Source organism: Sorex fumeus, unplaced genomic scaffold (assembly GCF_029834395.1).
Source record: "Sorex fumeus unplaced genomic scaffold, SorFum_2.1 ptg000047l, whole genome shotgun sequence".
In the NCBI taxonomy this organism is placed as follows: Eukaryota; Metazoa; Chordata; class Mammalia; order Eulipotyphla; family Soricidae; genus Sorex; species Sorex fumeus.
In genome coordinates, this window is record NW_026606104.1 from 31,684,440 (window position 1) to 31,699,719 (window position 15,280).

Genomic DNA, 15,280 nt, shown 5'->3' on the forward strand with positions numbered 1-15,280 from the left:
GCAGAGGGTAGCATATGCCCAGGGTCCCATGCTGGTAAATGAATTAGTTGAATGTAGATCTAAAATCCAAAGCCCCAGAGCTCACAGCCATGGGCTCCAGTTCCTTCTAGTGAGAGGGAGGTGGATGCTGGCTCTGGTCGAGGCTTTTTACTAGCTACCTGTGCACAGGCCTCTAGGCCTCTGTGAGCCAGTTTTTAATCTGAAAATAAAGAAGGGTCAGCTAGATACACATCTAATTTGGCTTTTTTGATCTTCTAAAATGTTTGCTTCAAGAAAGTAGAACCTTCAGCAGATTTGCTTAGCAAACAGAAATGAATTTGTTTCCAGAAGTGTTTGGTCTAGGGACAAGAGAGATAATACATTGAGCAGGGTGTTTGCCTTACACACCATCAGATTCAATTTCCGGCACCCCATATAGTCCCTAGAGCCCTCCTGGGAGTAATTGCCCCAGCACAGATCCAGATATAAGTTTTGAGTACCCCTACACCCCTAAAAAAAGTGTTTGGTCTGCTTTGGCTTCTACTAAGATATTCAAATCATTTTTTTCTTTTGGGGTCACACCTGGCAATGCACAGGGATTGCTCCTGGCTCATGCACTCAGGAATTACTCCTGGAAGTGCTTGGGGAATGATATGGGATGCTGGGAATCAAACCCAGGTTGGCCGCATGCAAGGCAAACGCCCTACTCGCTGTTCCCAGCCCTCTCAAATCATTTCTTATTTACATCCTTTACTAAGTTTGTTTCTGGACCCAAAGTAGGATCATTTGGAACCAAGAAGCTGGACTTGCAACCAAGGGACTTTGGATATTTATGTAATATTTGAGAGTGTGTCTAACAGCTCATGACACAGACATTCCAGAGCAGAGAGCAGAAGCAAGACAATGAATGAATGAATAAACAAATGAATGAATGAATGAATGAATGAGAGGAGCTGGCTGTACCAATCTCTGAGGGTGGTAGCCCTAGGTCCCACGATCTTAGGGAGAGCCACAAAGGTCAGCAGCCTTGTTCCAGGGAGAACGATTTGTGAACTCAACATACATGATACATATTTAGAAGCTGATTCTGGTCGTTGGCAGGTAGTCCGGTTTCTCCAATGATTCAGCATGAGTAGAGAAAGATCTGAGAAATGCAAGAAGGTCAGAGCTTTTTCTTTCCCAGATGTCCAGTGTAAGAGTTTTATTTATTGAGTTTCAGAAAGAAGCAGGAGGGGGAAGAGAAGGGAGGTGGGGATTGCTCTGAATACTGAGGCAGACAGTCACTAGATTTCAATCCCAGTGACACTCCTCTGGCACTAGCACTAGGATAGAATAAAAGCCGAGAGAATCCCACACAGAAGACCAAACACCAGGAGTGCAAATCTCACCCCATACCCAGTGCTCCCTTGTGCATCACTGACCATGGTCACCTGGTTTCTGCTTGAATGCCTTCAGGGATGTTTGCCTCCCTGCAGCCTATTTTCAGAGCTCTAATGGTTAGCTGCTCCCCATTATAGTGTATCGAAATCAATTTTCTTATAGTTTCTATCCAGGGGTGAAATTTCTTTTTTTTTCTTTTTTTTTTTCTTTTTGGGTCACACCCAGCAAAGCACAGGGATCACTCCTGACTCTGCACTCAGGAATTATCCCTGGCAGTGCTCAGGGGACCAAATGGGATGCTGGTAATCTAACCTGGGTCAACCACGTGCAAGGCAAACGCCCTACCCATTGTGCTAGCACTCCAGCCCACCCCCCCAAGGGTGAAACTTCTGAGGGCAGAACTAGCTGCCCATGTTCCGTGACTGCATCTCAGACATCTGCAGACAGGACCAGGTACTTGCCAGTCTTCATTTGACAACTAAAAAACCATTTGCCTATATCACAGTGTTTCACTACTACAGTACCAGGAGTCCCTAAAACTTTCTAGTTGGGCAGGAAGCTCCAAGAACTGCTTCCCAGTTGGAAGAGACCAGGGAACTCTCAATTTTCCCAAGATCTCCCTCTCCCCAGCCCTGTCTCACCATGTCTTAAATTCTACCCAAACCTGTGCCTCAACAATGAGCCCAGCTCCCTAACTTCTGCATTTTTTGTATTTTTCCTGGTTAATCCTTATGTTGGTTTCACTGAGCAAAGGGGATGGTTCTGGAGGTCTCTCCAGAAGGTCTCTCCTTCTCTACTCTTGCCCTTTGCCTGACCTCAGCATTCATCCATTGAGTCATTTCAGTTTCTCAGCAAACACACACTGAGCATCTCTAATATACCAGCCCAGTTCTAGCTCTGGGGCTTAAATCACAAACAAAATGACAAGTCCCTGCCCTTTTGGCTAAGATGTTTGGTAAGGGAAGGCAGATGAGAGCAAATCAGTGAAATGTGTCTCATAGCAGATGGTGACAGGTGTTATAAAGGAGAGATGTAGAGGAGGCCAGGGAACAGAGAGAGCAGATAGAGACAGTGGATTACAGGGTTCAGTGGAACCACAGGAAAAGCCTGGATGGCACATGTACACTAGGAGAAGGACATCCCACAGAGAGAGACAAAGACCCTACAAAGCACGAAGATGCTACCGTTCACATGCGCTCACTAGGTGTGCCTACGGAAGAGAAAGATGTTTGAGGTACTGGGAGTTTATAAAGGGGGGAAAGTGGTAGGAAATCAAGGTGAAAGGAGAATTCAAATAATGGGGAGGGATGGGGGAGGTTGAGAAGCCCCTGCAAGTGTTCTAGATGGCTCCTACTCTTTTCTTCTTTCCAAATCAGTTTTTATTGAGTTATCATAATCTGCAGTAGTGCTGGTATAATTTCCATATGCTTGCTGGGCTGTTACCCATGCGCCCCCACCAGAGGGTTGAGACACCTCTACCACTGGCAGCATTAATTCTCAGTGGTATTGATGTAGGCAGGCAGATAGGGAAGTCCTCCTCCAAAGCAATGGCAGTAAATCTCTGGGAAGTAATCTCCCTGACCTCATGGAGAACTGGTGCCAGTCTGTAAGAGACCCTGAGGAGGCTGGACCAACCCCCTCCAACAAAAGATCCTGCAGTAACAAAAGGTCGGGAAAGGAATTTCAAAGAGGACCATCACCACTCTCAACCCCTTGGTAACCTCCCTAGCAACTGACTTATCCCTAGGTAGAAGCCTCACATGGGAGCAGGTTGGAGAAACCTTATAAAGGCCACCTTGAACAAAGGAAGTGCAAGGAAGTGCATATATATGCTGCCTGAGCCCATGTGCTGCCTGTGCCCATATGTCCAAGCACATGTGGTGCCTGAGCACATGTGTCGCCCACATCTCCCCTCTTGAGATGTGTACTTTCATATTTTTCATGTCCAGTGCTGGGATGTGTGTAGGGGCTCTCTCCACCCTTGCAGAAGCCCAGGCTCTTTCTTGAGCAGTTACTTTCCACTCTCTCCCACTTTCTCTCACTCTCTCTTCCTCTTTCCCTTCAAAACCTCAAGTAAAATCTGTGTAATTTTCACTGCATATCTACTCCTGAAATTCCTTTCTGCGAGGCGAGACAAGAACCCAGTAACCCTGGGTCCCAGGTGGCAAAGGCGGATCAGGAGAAAGTAACCGTCTTTCTCCTCCCCACTACACATGAGCCATCCGTGGGGCCCACCGACATCGATATGGGAGGCACTGGAGAGATCGAAACAGGGGAAGGGCCCTAGTTGACATCTGTCAAGCAAGGAGGAGTTACTGTTGCAAATAAAGCTCCAGTGAGCACCAGGAGGTGCTGGATTTATTTTCATGGGTACTTGGTTTTCCACTACTATGTTCAAGCCATCTTACTGTCTCCAAGTCTAGGTTCTGAGCTGGGAAGACAGAAGCTAGTGAAGGGACAGTGTACTCAATAGGGTGGAGGGATCACAGTTTTTTGGTGTGTGATTTGAGAAGGAGCTATGGTGAATGAAGTTCATCCTGGGATCAGTCTCCTTCTACCTCTTCTTGACTGGTGACCTTGACCAAATGACACGGGTCTATGGGTGTCTTGATCTTTTCCTCCCATGAAATGGGGTGATCCCAGTTGACATGATTGTCTTTGGGAGAAACTTAGAACTATGTGGTCTGCTCAGAGATACATTCGCCACGTGTTGAGAATTTGATACATGATCCGGCTAGACTGACAGATGCTGTAGGTGAAAAATGTGTGATCAGGGAAAAAAGCAGCAGGGGCAACATGACAAACTTTTCTTTGATTTCATTTATTTATGCTGGATAAAATAAAATGGAAAAATTCATTTCACCTGTTCATTGGACTTTCTCAACTGTGGCAAACAGGGTCTTGACTCCTTCCTTCCTTCCTTCCTTCCTTCCTTCCTTCCTTCCTTCCTTCCTTCCTTCCTTCCTTCCTGTATGAATCACACTCTGAGGTGCTCAGGGGCATTCCTGGCTCTGGGTTCAAGAGTGACCCATAGTAGTGTTTGGGGAACCAAATATGGTAAAAAGTGCCAATGAAGGCACCTTACTTCCTCTACTACCTATTGGTCCCCAGAAATTTAAAATTACATACATGGGCTGGTTAGGATTTCTACTGCTCTAGCCTGCTAGATCAGTGTTGGAACAGAATAGACACCCCATAAACAAAGTCAGTGGGAACAGCTGCCTGGGGCAGTAGCAGAAACAAATCCCCCATCCACCCAAGCAAACAAATAGAAGCCCAGTTCAGACTGTTAGTGTTTATTTCTCCACATGGAAAGGAAGTGAAGCAACTCTTGCAGCATGTTTCTGACTGCATAAGGAGGGAAATATCTTCCCTCACAACAATCAGTTTCTGGTCTGTGTGTCTTACTGTACCTGATCAGAACAAATCTGGAGGGATTTAAAACAAATCTAATTCCAAATAAGGTTGCAAAAGGAATATGCCTGTTTGTGAATCTGAAGGTCGGGGAGGGGGGCATTAAGTTCACAATACTGTCCTTCTGTCACTCCTTGCTCAAGAATTTCAAGCAGATATATCAAAACAGGGCAATTACAAGGCATGGGAAGTGCTCAGGCAGTCTGTAAGGCATGTGTGGCACCAGACCATAGCGGGAGGACTGGTCTTGCAGCCAGGAGACAGAAGCACACTGAGAGCCAAGGGGAGGTTCCCGAACACTCCACGCACTGCAGCAGCTGCTGGATATTCAAGGAGGGACAAAGCATATTTTGGGTCCTCAAAATGGGCAAGACCAAGAACTGGCAATGTCAGACAAAAGTCAACAGAGAGGCAAGATAGGATCCAGTGATATCACTTGGACAGGCTCCCAACCCTTCGAGACAGTTGCAGGCCCAGAGAGAGGGGTGAAGGCTGGAAGGCTAAGGAGGAAGCAGAGAGCTGAAAGAAAATGAAGGTGGGAATGGGAGGAGGAAGAGAAGGAGGAAGGAGAAGGAGGAAGATGGAGAAGGTGGGGGAAGGAGAAGGGAGAAGAAAAAGAATAAAAGAGAGAGGAGGAGGAAGGTAGAGAAGAGAGGAGAGAAGAGGAGGAGAAAAGAGGAAGGGGAGGAGGAGGAGAAGGAGAGGAGAGGAAAAGGGAGGAGGAAGGGGAGGTGGAGAACAAAGAGGGAGGAGGAGGATAATGGAGAGGAGAGGAGAGGAGAGGAGAGGAGAGGAGAGGAGAGGAGAGGAGAGGAGAGGAGAGGAGAGGAGAAGGGAGGAGGGAGGAGGGATGAGGGAGGAGGAGAGGAAGGCTGTAGGACCCATGGGCAGGACGTTTCTGGGACTGGTATCTGCTCTCAGCTCTCTGGCTATGATCACATACCAACCAGGTTCAAGATCCAGTTCCATTTCATGGACCCACGAATGTGCCTGAATCGGGCCTTCACAACAGCTTACAGACATGCAGGTCTTTCTGCGACTTCCCACACTGTCACCTTGCCACCCCATAGCCCGAAGGTGACAAACCCTACCAAGTACCTCCTTCGGGTTAGAACAATAGTACGGCAGATAGGGTGTTTGGCTTGCATGGAGCTGACCCAGGTTCAATCCCCAGCATCCCATTCCTGAACACCACCAGGAATGATTCTTGAGTGCAGAGCCAGGAGTGACCCCTGAGCATCCCTGGGTATGGGCTCCCCCACCACCACCATACACACACACACACACAAACTACTTTGGAGACTGAAGATTCTGAAAGAGCAGGAGACCACTTAGCTGAAAGTATTTAACCCTAAGTGTGCCTGTGGGGCTGTCCGAATTGAGAGGGAAGGCATGATCATTGCTCAGCCCGCAGGATGCCTTTAAGCTCACTGATAAAATACACCATAAATGTGACATCTTCAGCAACCTCTGCGACTTAGAGCAGCAGGACTCGGTGGGACTCACCAGGGAGCAGACAAAATGGAATGAGGTTATCTTAGGTCATGTTTGCCATTGACTCTCCTTCAGAACTCCAGACCATACTGCGTGTAAAAGCTGACAGCGGGCCCTGGGCACCAAGGATGCTGAGAAAGGTGACACCCTGTGACGCAACTCTAATTAAGAGTCAAGTTAAAAACACATTAGCCTGTGGCATACAGGACAGGCACAGACCTGTCAGGGGCAAGAGAGAGGCCACTAGCAAGAGGGCAAGAGACCTCAGCTGACCTTTGCCCAGAACACGAGTCTCTTAAGTGTCTAAGCACACACAGAACTTCCACTCAGCTGGTGATCAAATAATGCAAATTGCAAATTAAAGCAATAAGGAGACGTGATCGTTTTTGCCTTTCAAATTGGAAAACATTTCTTAAATAAATAATGCATTAAAAAGTGGGAGAAGTGTGGAGAGACAGGTACTGCGTATTTGTCAACGATGCCAGCCTCCGAGGGGCACTTAGGCAAAAAAGGTACCCAGGGGTTTAAAATAGCCTGACTTTCACCCTGTATGTCCACCTCAAGAAATTCTCAAAGAAATGAGCAGATCTCACTGAGAAACCGGTGATGGTTTCTCAACCTTGATCCTCCTGTTTTCTGTGTTTCCAAGAAGCCAGTTACATGGGAAAGGACCAGTGGCTTGCAGTCCCCTAGATTCTAGCAGAGCAGGCATGGGAAGAATTTGACTTCAACTTTCCAAACCTTCATGGAACCAGTTCTTCAAAGAATAACTATTTTTCCTTCCCTTAATTTTTTTGGGAGGAGAAGGGACCTCCAAAGCAGTGTTCAGGAGGACATGAAATTCTCAGTCAACCAGGTCAGTGGCTCAAGGCAAGAGCCCAAGGATATGGTGCTGCTTGGACCTGGCGGAATGAGTCACAGGTATTTCAGAACTACTGCAAAGGTCCACCAGGAGGAGCAGTACTGGGCTGGAACCCTGGAGTGTGTATGTGGGAGCTGGGGTACTGGGACTGAGTTCCCAGTATGAAATGCAGTTTCCTGACCTCTTTCCTCATCAGCAAGTCTGGAGACTCTGGAATCTGCATTTCAAACTGGCTCCACAGGAAACAAAAGTGGTTCTCAAAGAAACACCATTGTTGGTTTTCATTCCCTCCCATTTGACCTTTTGAGGGAAGTGGAAGCAAAGGCTTCAAGCTGCAAAAGTCATTGAAGATCCCTGCCATTTCTCTATCTCCCCAGAACCTCTCTACCCCATCCCCACCTCTCTGTTCCAGTTGGTCATCTGAGAGATCCCCAAGTCTCTGGTTTCCAAGTCTGGCCAGAGCAATGGTCACCATGGGCTTGGTGACATACTGTCTCAAAATATCCAGGTTCTACTTTTGTCTCATGGGGAAAAGTTGAGACCTGGTACAGAATCTGAGATTGGAGGTAGTTAAAGTAGGAGTATCAGAGATGGGGAAGAGGCCATGCTAGGGATTCTCTGAATCTCTCCTGCCAAGGTTTCCTGCCTGTAGGCAAGAATTAGGTAAGTGCTCAGGGAAAAGGCAATTGGGATAGAGAAGGGACCATTATATCAAAGATCGTTGGAAATGATACTCTGGGTAAGAACTGCATGCTGAAAGTAGGTAGAGGAACAAACATGATAACCTCTCAGTATCTGTGTTGCAGACCACAATGTTTAGGAGAGAGAGAGAGAGAGGCAGGCTGTGGGGGGCAGTGGGTGGTAGGAGGGAAACTGGGATCATTGGTAGTGGGAAATGGACACTGATGAAGTTGGGTGTTGGATCATTGTATGACTAACACCTGATCATGAACAGCTTTGTAACTGTGTATCTCATGATGGCTCAATTAAAAAATTAAAATACCGTCCTTCACGCCCTACCGAGGTCACCAGTTGCCCCCTGCGAGCAGCTCTCCAGCATGGCCACGGCCCCAGAAGCACAAGGACTTAATGCAGAACCCGGCAGCTTGGAGCAGAAAAGTGAATGGACTATGCGTTAATCCAGGCCATCAGGTTTGTCCGGAGGAGAAAGGGTGTTGCCCCAGTCGCCTTCTCCTCTCTGGAAAGAAAGATGGCGGCCGCATGGGAGCCTTGTGGACAGCAGGTATGAGCCGGGGGACTGGGGGCGACTAAAACCTCATGGGAAGGGGGGCGTTTCGGTCCGCCCTTCACGCCCTACCGAGGCCACCAGTTGCCCCCCACTAGCGGCTCTCCAGCACGGCCACGACTCCAGAGCACAGAAACCAATTTCTTAACTATCTGACTTTCAGTAGAAATACTTCCAGGGTCAATAAGTAAAATAGCAGAAATCCAAAACCAACATATAATTCTTGAACCCAGCTGTAGAAAGCAAATCACTTCACAATGCTTTGTCAGCATGTCTGATTCGGGGGGGGGGGGGGGGGGGGTAAACTCTAAATAATAGTGGTGAATCTTTTATTGAAACAATGAATCTAATCAAAGCAGATAGAGTGTTAACTAGAATTCATCTGCCCCACAGGGACTGGGAGGGGTGGGGGGTGGGGTTTTATTGGGGTTCTTCATAGTAAAAAATAAGTTTTGGTAAAGGGAAATGTGCTTGATATTTGCATGACTGAGACCTAAACCTGAAAGCTTTGTAACCTTTCCCATGGTGATTCAATAAATAAATTAATTAATTTAAAAAATAATAAATTAATTAATTAATGGAAAATCAACATGTTAGAATACTTTTAAATAAAGATGTACAATTTCTACCTCAAATAAAAAATTAAAATAAAAATAAATAAATAAAACGAATCCAAAGTGTAAGAGAAAGAAAAAAATTAGGAGTAGGATAATTGCTCTACCTTGCCCAACCTTTTCACTTTGCACTTCAGAGGTTTCTTGGTGGTAAATCATGAATTAAGGTACCTACCAGGCACTATTTTATTAAAGGGAGGGTACCTGGAAGGTAGGCTCCAGGGTAGAGCATCTAGGTATGAAACAAGATGCTCAATTAAAACAACATACTTTTGTGTGCCCCAAATCTTGCATGAGACATACTTATCAAACCATTCCTGGTTACTGAGCTGAAATCCAATCTAATTCATCGTTCTTGGGGTTTTGTTAGTTTGATTTGTTTTTGTGAACTTGGCTGCTGCAGGCAGGCAGGCCTGTGTCCTCTTCCTCCCCCCAAATCAGATGCGACAGGGCAGTTCCTGCCCAGCCCAGCTCTGCTGCTATGTTCCTTCCTCCCCTGGGGCTCTAGGCTGAGTGCTCCCATGACTGCAAGGACATAACTCCCTGGCAGCTGGGTATAACCATCAGAGCTGGTCAAGGTCACTTGCTTAGCTCTTCTCTGCTTCTCTGGGGGAAGAGAGCATGGAAGTGGAGGGGAAAGTCTGTAGGACAGAAGCTACTAGGCTCCTGCCACTGCTCCTTGTCTGGGAAGAGCAAGGAGAGAGAGCATCTTGGTAGGTCGCTGGAAGCCAGGAGATCCTAGGATAATAGGTCACCCCTAAGCTATGACCTTAGGCAAGTTGCTCCCATCACCTTGAGGTGAAAAAAGAATGTAAAGATCTGGGGAGAAAGTTCAAAATGCTTTGTATGTATGAGGTCCTAAATTCAATCTCTGGCGCCTAACCATCCTTCAATATCCTGGATGTAGCCCCGGAGGTCCCCAGCATACTGGCCTGCAAGAGCTACAGTGACTGCCAGAGCACAGAAGCAACAGCTCACATGGCTGGCTACAGATCACCAGGAGTGGCCTCTGGGTCCCCAAACTCTACCTGGGAGAACTTCAAACAAACAAGAGTTTAATTAACAGCACTAATGACAGTTATGTACTGTTCTAAGCACTGGTCCAAGCCCTTAACCACAGTATCCACTTTAATCCTCCCAACAACCCTCTAAAGTGGGTAACAGCCCATTGCACTGATCAACAGCTGCCATCTGACCTCATGTTCTGGTAGTCAGAGTGAAAAGTCACGCCACTAGTGAGAAGTGGTAGCACTTGGATCTAGGCAGTTCATGACCAGAAGCTATCAGCCATTTCCTACAGCTTGTGCAAATAGCAGAGACACAAATGCACCGGGAGAGGGAAGGGGAGATTGGCAGCTCTTGGGTACCTACTGTCCACTGAGCACCTCTGTGGCCTTCATCAGGATCATTCATCCAACCTGGACAAGAAGCATGGGATAAGGGTGGTTCTGCACCCTGACCTCGGGGTTAGAGAAACTGAGGCTCAAAGAGGTCAGGCACTGGCGGCCTAGGGCACAAAGCTGAGTGTGGATTGAAACCCAGCCCGCCTAGGCTGGTGCTAATCCACAACTTCATGCCCGCCTCTAGTTCACAGCTCCTGAGACTCACAACGTGCACAGCCTAGGGTGAGCCTGGCCCATGCCCCAGACCCAAAGTCCTCATGCAACCCTCTAGCTACCTCCATCCTCACTGCCCAGAATGAGATTCCCCCACCCCATGTCTGCTTGAAACCATTCAACTGCCCATACTCCCTACTCACCCTCTACTGTCAGAGTCCCTATATCCTCTCTCTCTTGGAAGCAGGAAGTGCCCTCACATCCATCTTGGTTCTTACTCTCACCCACATCATCTGGTTTTCATGAAGACCACCTGATGCTATGCACGAGGCAGCATTCCTGAATCCCAGCATCTCACATGGACAAGACAAGGGGCGGTAAAGTGACCCCAGAGACACCCAGTTCTCCATTTTATTTTGGGGCCACACCAGTGTTGCTCAGAGCTTATTCCTGACTCTGTGCCAAGGACCACTCCTGAGGGAAGTTTTGGGGGACCCTATGGGGTTCTGGGTATCAAACTCGGGTTGGCCTCAAAAAAGGCAAATGCCCCACCTACTGTACTATCACTCTGGTGCAATATCCACTTTTTAAGCTGGGACTCAAATCTACAGTCTCAGACTCCAAATTCAGGGCTCTGCAAGACCTCAGGTATCAACCAAAGTATCCAGAGATGAGGAAACTGAGGCCCATGTGGGTTGTGTGCTATGTTCAAGGTCACAGTCATGCATGCAGAGCCTAAAGCTCATGCCCTCTGACCCGGAATGCCTTACCCTCATGCAGATGACAATGAGGCCAATTGTGCTAGCTCAACTAATCGTGGGGACTGAGGATGCCAACTCCCCTAGCAAGCAGGGCCAGAGCAAGTGAAATCAGGTCGACCCCAGACCACAGCGATGTCTTCCTCAGGACAAACTTTTGGTGAGAAGAGAGCAAGGGGAGCCAGATAACTAAAAAAAGATCAAAGCTTAAAATTAGAGGACTCTGTATCTTGCAAGTCTCATCTAGGGAAAGCGTGCTTCTTTTATTTGCCCTGCAAAAGCAAGGCTTAAAAACATTGCGTAAAAACTCAGAATTGTTCCTCTCCATGGAAATATTTAGTTTAAAAAAAAAGGCAAAAGATTCATATGATCTGAAAAGAAACCAGAGTATTGGGCAAACTCACGCTTACGATAGAGCCGATAGAGCCGTTCTGGAACAAAAGGGGCTGCTGCTGAGTGATGCCTTGACGGGCCCAAAGCTGCATTTATCTCACCTTTTACTTTGTTTACTTCTTTTGTTATTGTTGTTTTGATTTTAGGGACAAACACCCAGTGATTTTTTAAAAAGTTAATCACAGTTAACCCCAGAGGCTGGGGTATAACTGTTGGCAATGCTCAGGAGACTGGATCCTACTGGGTATTAAATCTGGGACATTATATATACATGCAAGGCAAGTGCTCTACACTGAGCCACATCACTGGCTAGATCACCTTTCCTAATGAGTATCTGACACCTATGGTTCAGGTTCCCCAACCCTCAGGACAGGTGGAAGCAGGAGACGGGGTCCAGAGCGCCCTGCTGGAGGCTCTCCTGGTGCTCACTACAAGGTTGGAATTCACCTGCCAGGAGACCAACACTGCCCACACCCTATCTGAAGGCTCACCCTGCAGGAGGCTGCAGTCCCCACCTTCTGAGCTCTGGCTTTATGTACTTCCTGCTCATTTTCATGAGAACCCATAACTGCTGTGCCCTCATGTTCTTCCAACCAAGTCTGGACACACCTGGAGCCATCCATCAGGAAAGCAACCAGACCAGCAGCTCACAGGTTTTCACTGGGTGATTCCATCTCTGGCTGGCAAAGCCACAGCCCTAGAAACCTCTCCCTGCCTCATGGCTTTGAGCAGACCACCAAGATTCTCTCCCCAGGACTATTTCTCATCCTGGAGACAGAAGAGTAAACTGAGAACAGACCTGCTCAGCCCCAGGGGCTTCAGGAAAGTTCTGAGAACTGGCTGGCCAGTTCTCCAGGTTCACGGCAGGAAGAAGGGTGCTGACACACCAAAGGATGTCTTCCCTACGGAAGGGTAACGTAAAACAACCCCTCCGCCAATTCTAGGACCCCAAACTCCAGAAGCTGCTTGTGGCCTTGGGAACCCAGACATGTCACCCACCTTACTTTAGAAAGGGAGGACGGAGCAGGCCAGGGAGCCCAGAAATTATACAGGATTCCAGATGCCCCTGGCCCACGTTTCCCAGCAGTCCCAGGAAAAGCTCAGGCTGGGAACCACGAAGGCTGCACCCTGAGAAACTCTCATTTAACTCTTACTTGTACACAAGCCACCGCTGCCTCCTCCTCCTCCCCCTTCTCCTACTCCTCCTTCTTCCCCTCCTCCTTTTCCTCTTCCTTCTCCTCCTTCTCCTCTTCCTCTTCCTCCTTTTCCTCCTCTTCTTCCTCGTCTTCGTCTTCCTCCTCTTCCTTTGCCCTTTTCTCTCTCCTCCTCCTCCTAATCTTCCCTTCTCCTCCTCCTCTTCTTCCTCTTCCTTCTCTTCCTCCTTTTCCCCCCTCCTTCTCCTCTTCCTCTTCCTCCTCCTCTTCTTTATCTTCCTTCTCTTCATCCTCTTCCTTCTTCTCTTCCTCCTCCTCCTCTTCCTCCTCCTCCTCCTCCTCCTCCTCCTCCTCCTCCTCCCCCCTCCTCTTGGGAAGCCAGCGGGGGCTGTGTGGGACATCGCCCCGCCGCCGCCCCCCATAGAGGCTCACCTTTGGGCAGCTTGGACTCGTTCTCCTGGATCCAGGTGTAGAGGTGGGCGAAGTCGCAGTCACAGAGCCAAGGGTTCCCGTCCAGGCGCAGGGTGCGCAGCGCGGGCAGCGCGGCCAGGGCGGCCACGCTGAGGCTGCGCAGGTTGTTGTCATTGAGCTCCAGGACCTGCAGCGATTCGAGGGTCTCGAAGGCGTCCTCGTGCACGCCGGCCAGGCGGTTGTTGGCCAGGCTCAGGCGGACCAGCCTCCCCGCCGAGCGGAAGGCGCCGGCCCCCAGCTGGGTCAGGTTGTTGTAGCTGAGGTCGAGGAAGGCGAGCTTGGCCGAGCCGCTGAACGTGCCCTCCTCCAGCGAGCGCAGCGAGTTGTTCCTGAAGTCCAAGTACACCAGGTCGCCGTAGAAGATGAAGAAGTCCTCGGGGATGCGCTGGATGCGGTTGCCGGCCACCAGCAGTTTGCGCACGTCCAGGGGGAAGGGGTCGGGCACGCTGGGCAGCCCGCGGTCGCGACAGTCCACTGTGTGCGGGTCGCTGCAGGCGCAGCCCGCGGGGCACGGGCGCCCCGGGCCGGGCAGCAGCAGGAGGCAGCAGAGCCCGAGCGCCGCGGCCGCGCCGGCTGGAGCGCGGGGGGCGGCGCGGGGGGCGCATGGCCACGCCGACGCCTGTGTCCCCGCGAGCTCCGGCGCTGGGCGGCGGGGACGGGCGGCAGGCGGGGGAGTGGCGCGGAGGGAGGGGCGAGGGACGGGCACGGCACCCGCGGCCAAAGCCCAGGGGGCGGCGGCCGGGCGCCGTCCCCCCGACCCCCCAAACGGGGAGACCCGCCGACGAGACCTGTCGGGCAGCGCTCCCGAGCCCGGGGACGTTTTCCGCGCGAGTGTCCCGGGCGTGCGCCCTCGCGCCCCGCGCGCACCCCCAGGTCCCGGAGGGCATGCAACCTGGGTCTCCCGGCTCCGCGCCCGCGGCAATCCCCGGGGGCTTGCGGGCGGGTGCGAGGCACCTGCTGCGGGCTGGGAGCTGAGGGAGCCCCGGGAGAAGCGGGTCTTCTCGCCCTCCCGCCCCCACCCGCGCTTGACCCATCTCAAGGAGACGGGCCGGCAGCTGCCAGGGCCCCCTGCTGTGGCTCCGAGGAAGACCAGGACCCGTCAGCACTTTCCATGCTGGCCCTGGGCTGGTAGGGAACGGGTACCCGCCCTCCCACAGCTGCCGGCCACTGTCTGTAGCGAGAGGGATATAAGGCTCTGGATTCCGATGGATGTGGTGTGAGCTCAGGGCCACCTGGGTCGCATCTCCCTTGGCCCACCTTCCACCACTGTGGAAAATGAAGGGGAAAATATTTCTCGCTTTGTGAGCGGATCCCCGGGTCAAGAGAACAAGCTAAGATGAGAGAGAGCTTCGTGGGCACAGCCCGGGATTCCTTTGCTGGAGGTCCTGGTTCCGACCCAGCACTGCTAAGAGTGGGTGCTGAGCAAAGGGTAACCTTGAGCCCTGCTGGGTGTGGCCCCAAAACCAAACCAGAAAGGAATGAAACAGGAACACTAGAGCCAGATAGGTAATGCAGAGGGGAAGGAGGTTGCCTTGCAAGCTATATGGTTTGCTCCCCCCCCCCCCCCCCCACACACACACACCCGGAACTGTGCCAGGATTGATTCTTGAGTGCAGTCAGAAGTTATCCTTGAGCGTCACAGGGCGTGGCCCAAAAAATTAAAACAAACTATAGTAACAAAGGAGAGGGAGGGAAGGAAGGAAAGAAGGAAGGAAGGAAGGAAGGAAGGAAGGAAGGAAGGAAGGAAGGAAGGAAGGAAGAGGAAGGATAGAAGCAGGGAGAGAGAAGGGAAAAGGAAAAGAAAGAAAGAAAGAAAGAAAGAGAGAGAGAGAGGGAGGGAGGGAGGACAGAGAAGAGAGTAGAAAGGAAAGGAAGAGATAGAAAGAAAGGAAGGATAGAAGCAGGGAGAGAGAAGAAAGGAAGAAAGAAAAGAAAGAAAGAAAGAAAGAAAGAAAGAAA

At 50.1% G+C, this 15,280-nt stretch overlaps 1 protein-coding gene and 1 pseudogene across 1 annotated transcript in view; both read right to left on the reverse strand.

Moving 5' to 3' along the window:
* LRRC38 (leucine rich repeat containing 38) overlaps nt 1-14,417 on the reverse strand; it is a gene marked incomplete at its 5' end in the record, with an annotated part of 28,651 nt that extends 14,234 nt beyond the window's left edge. Inside the window, one exon of the mRNA XM_056122914.1 lies at nt 13,283-14,417. Coding sequence (XP_055978889.1) covers nt 13,283-14,417 — 1,135 coding nt within the window. The remainder of the gene's footprint in view (nt 1-13,282) is intronic.
* On the reverse strand, nt 11,572-11,694 carry LOC130032277 (uncharacterized; annotated as a pseudogene).
* Nucleotides 14,418-15,280: the final 863 nt, after the last annotated feature.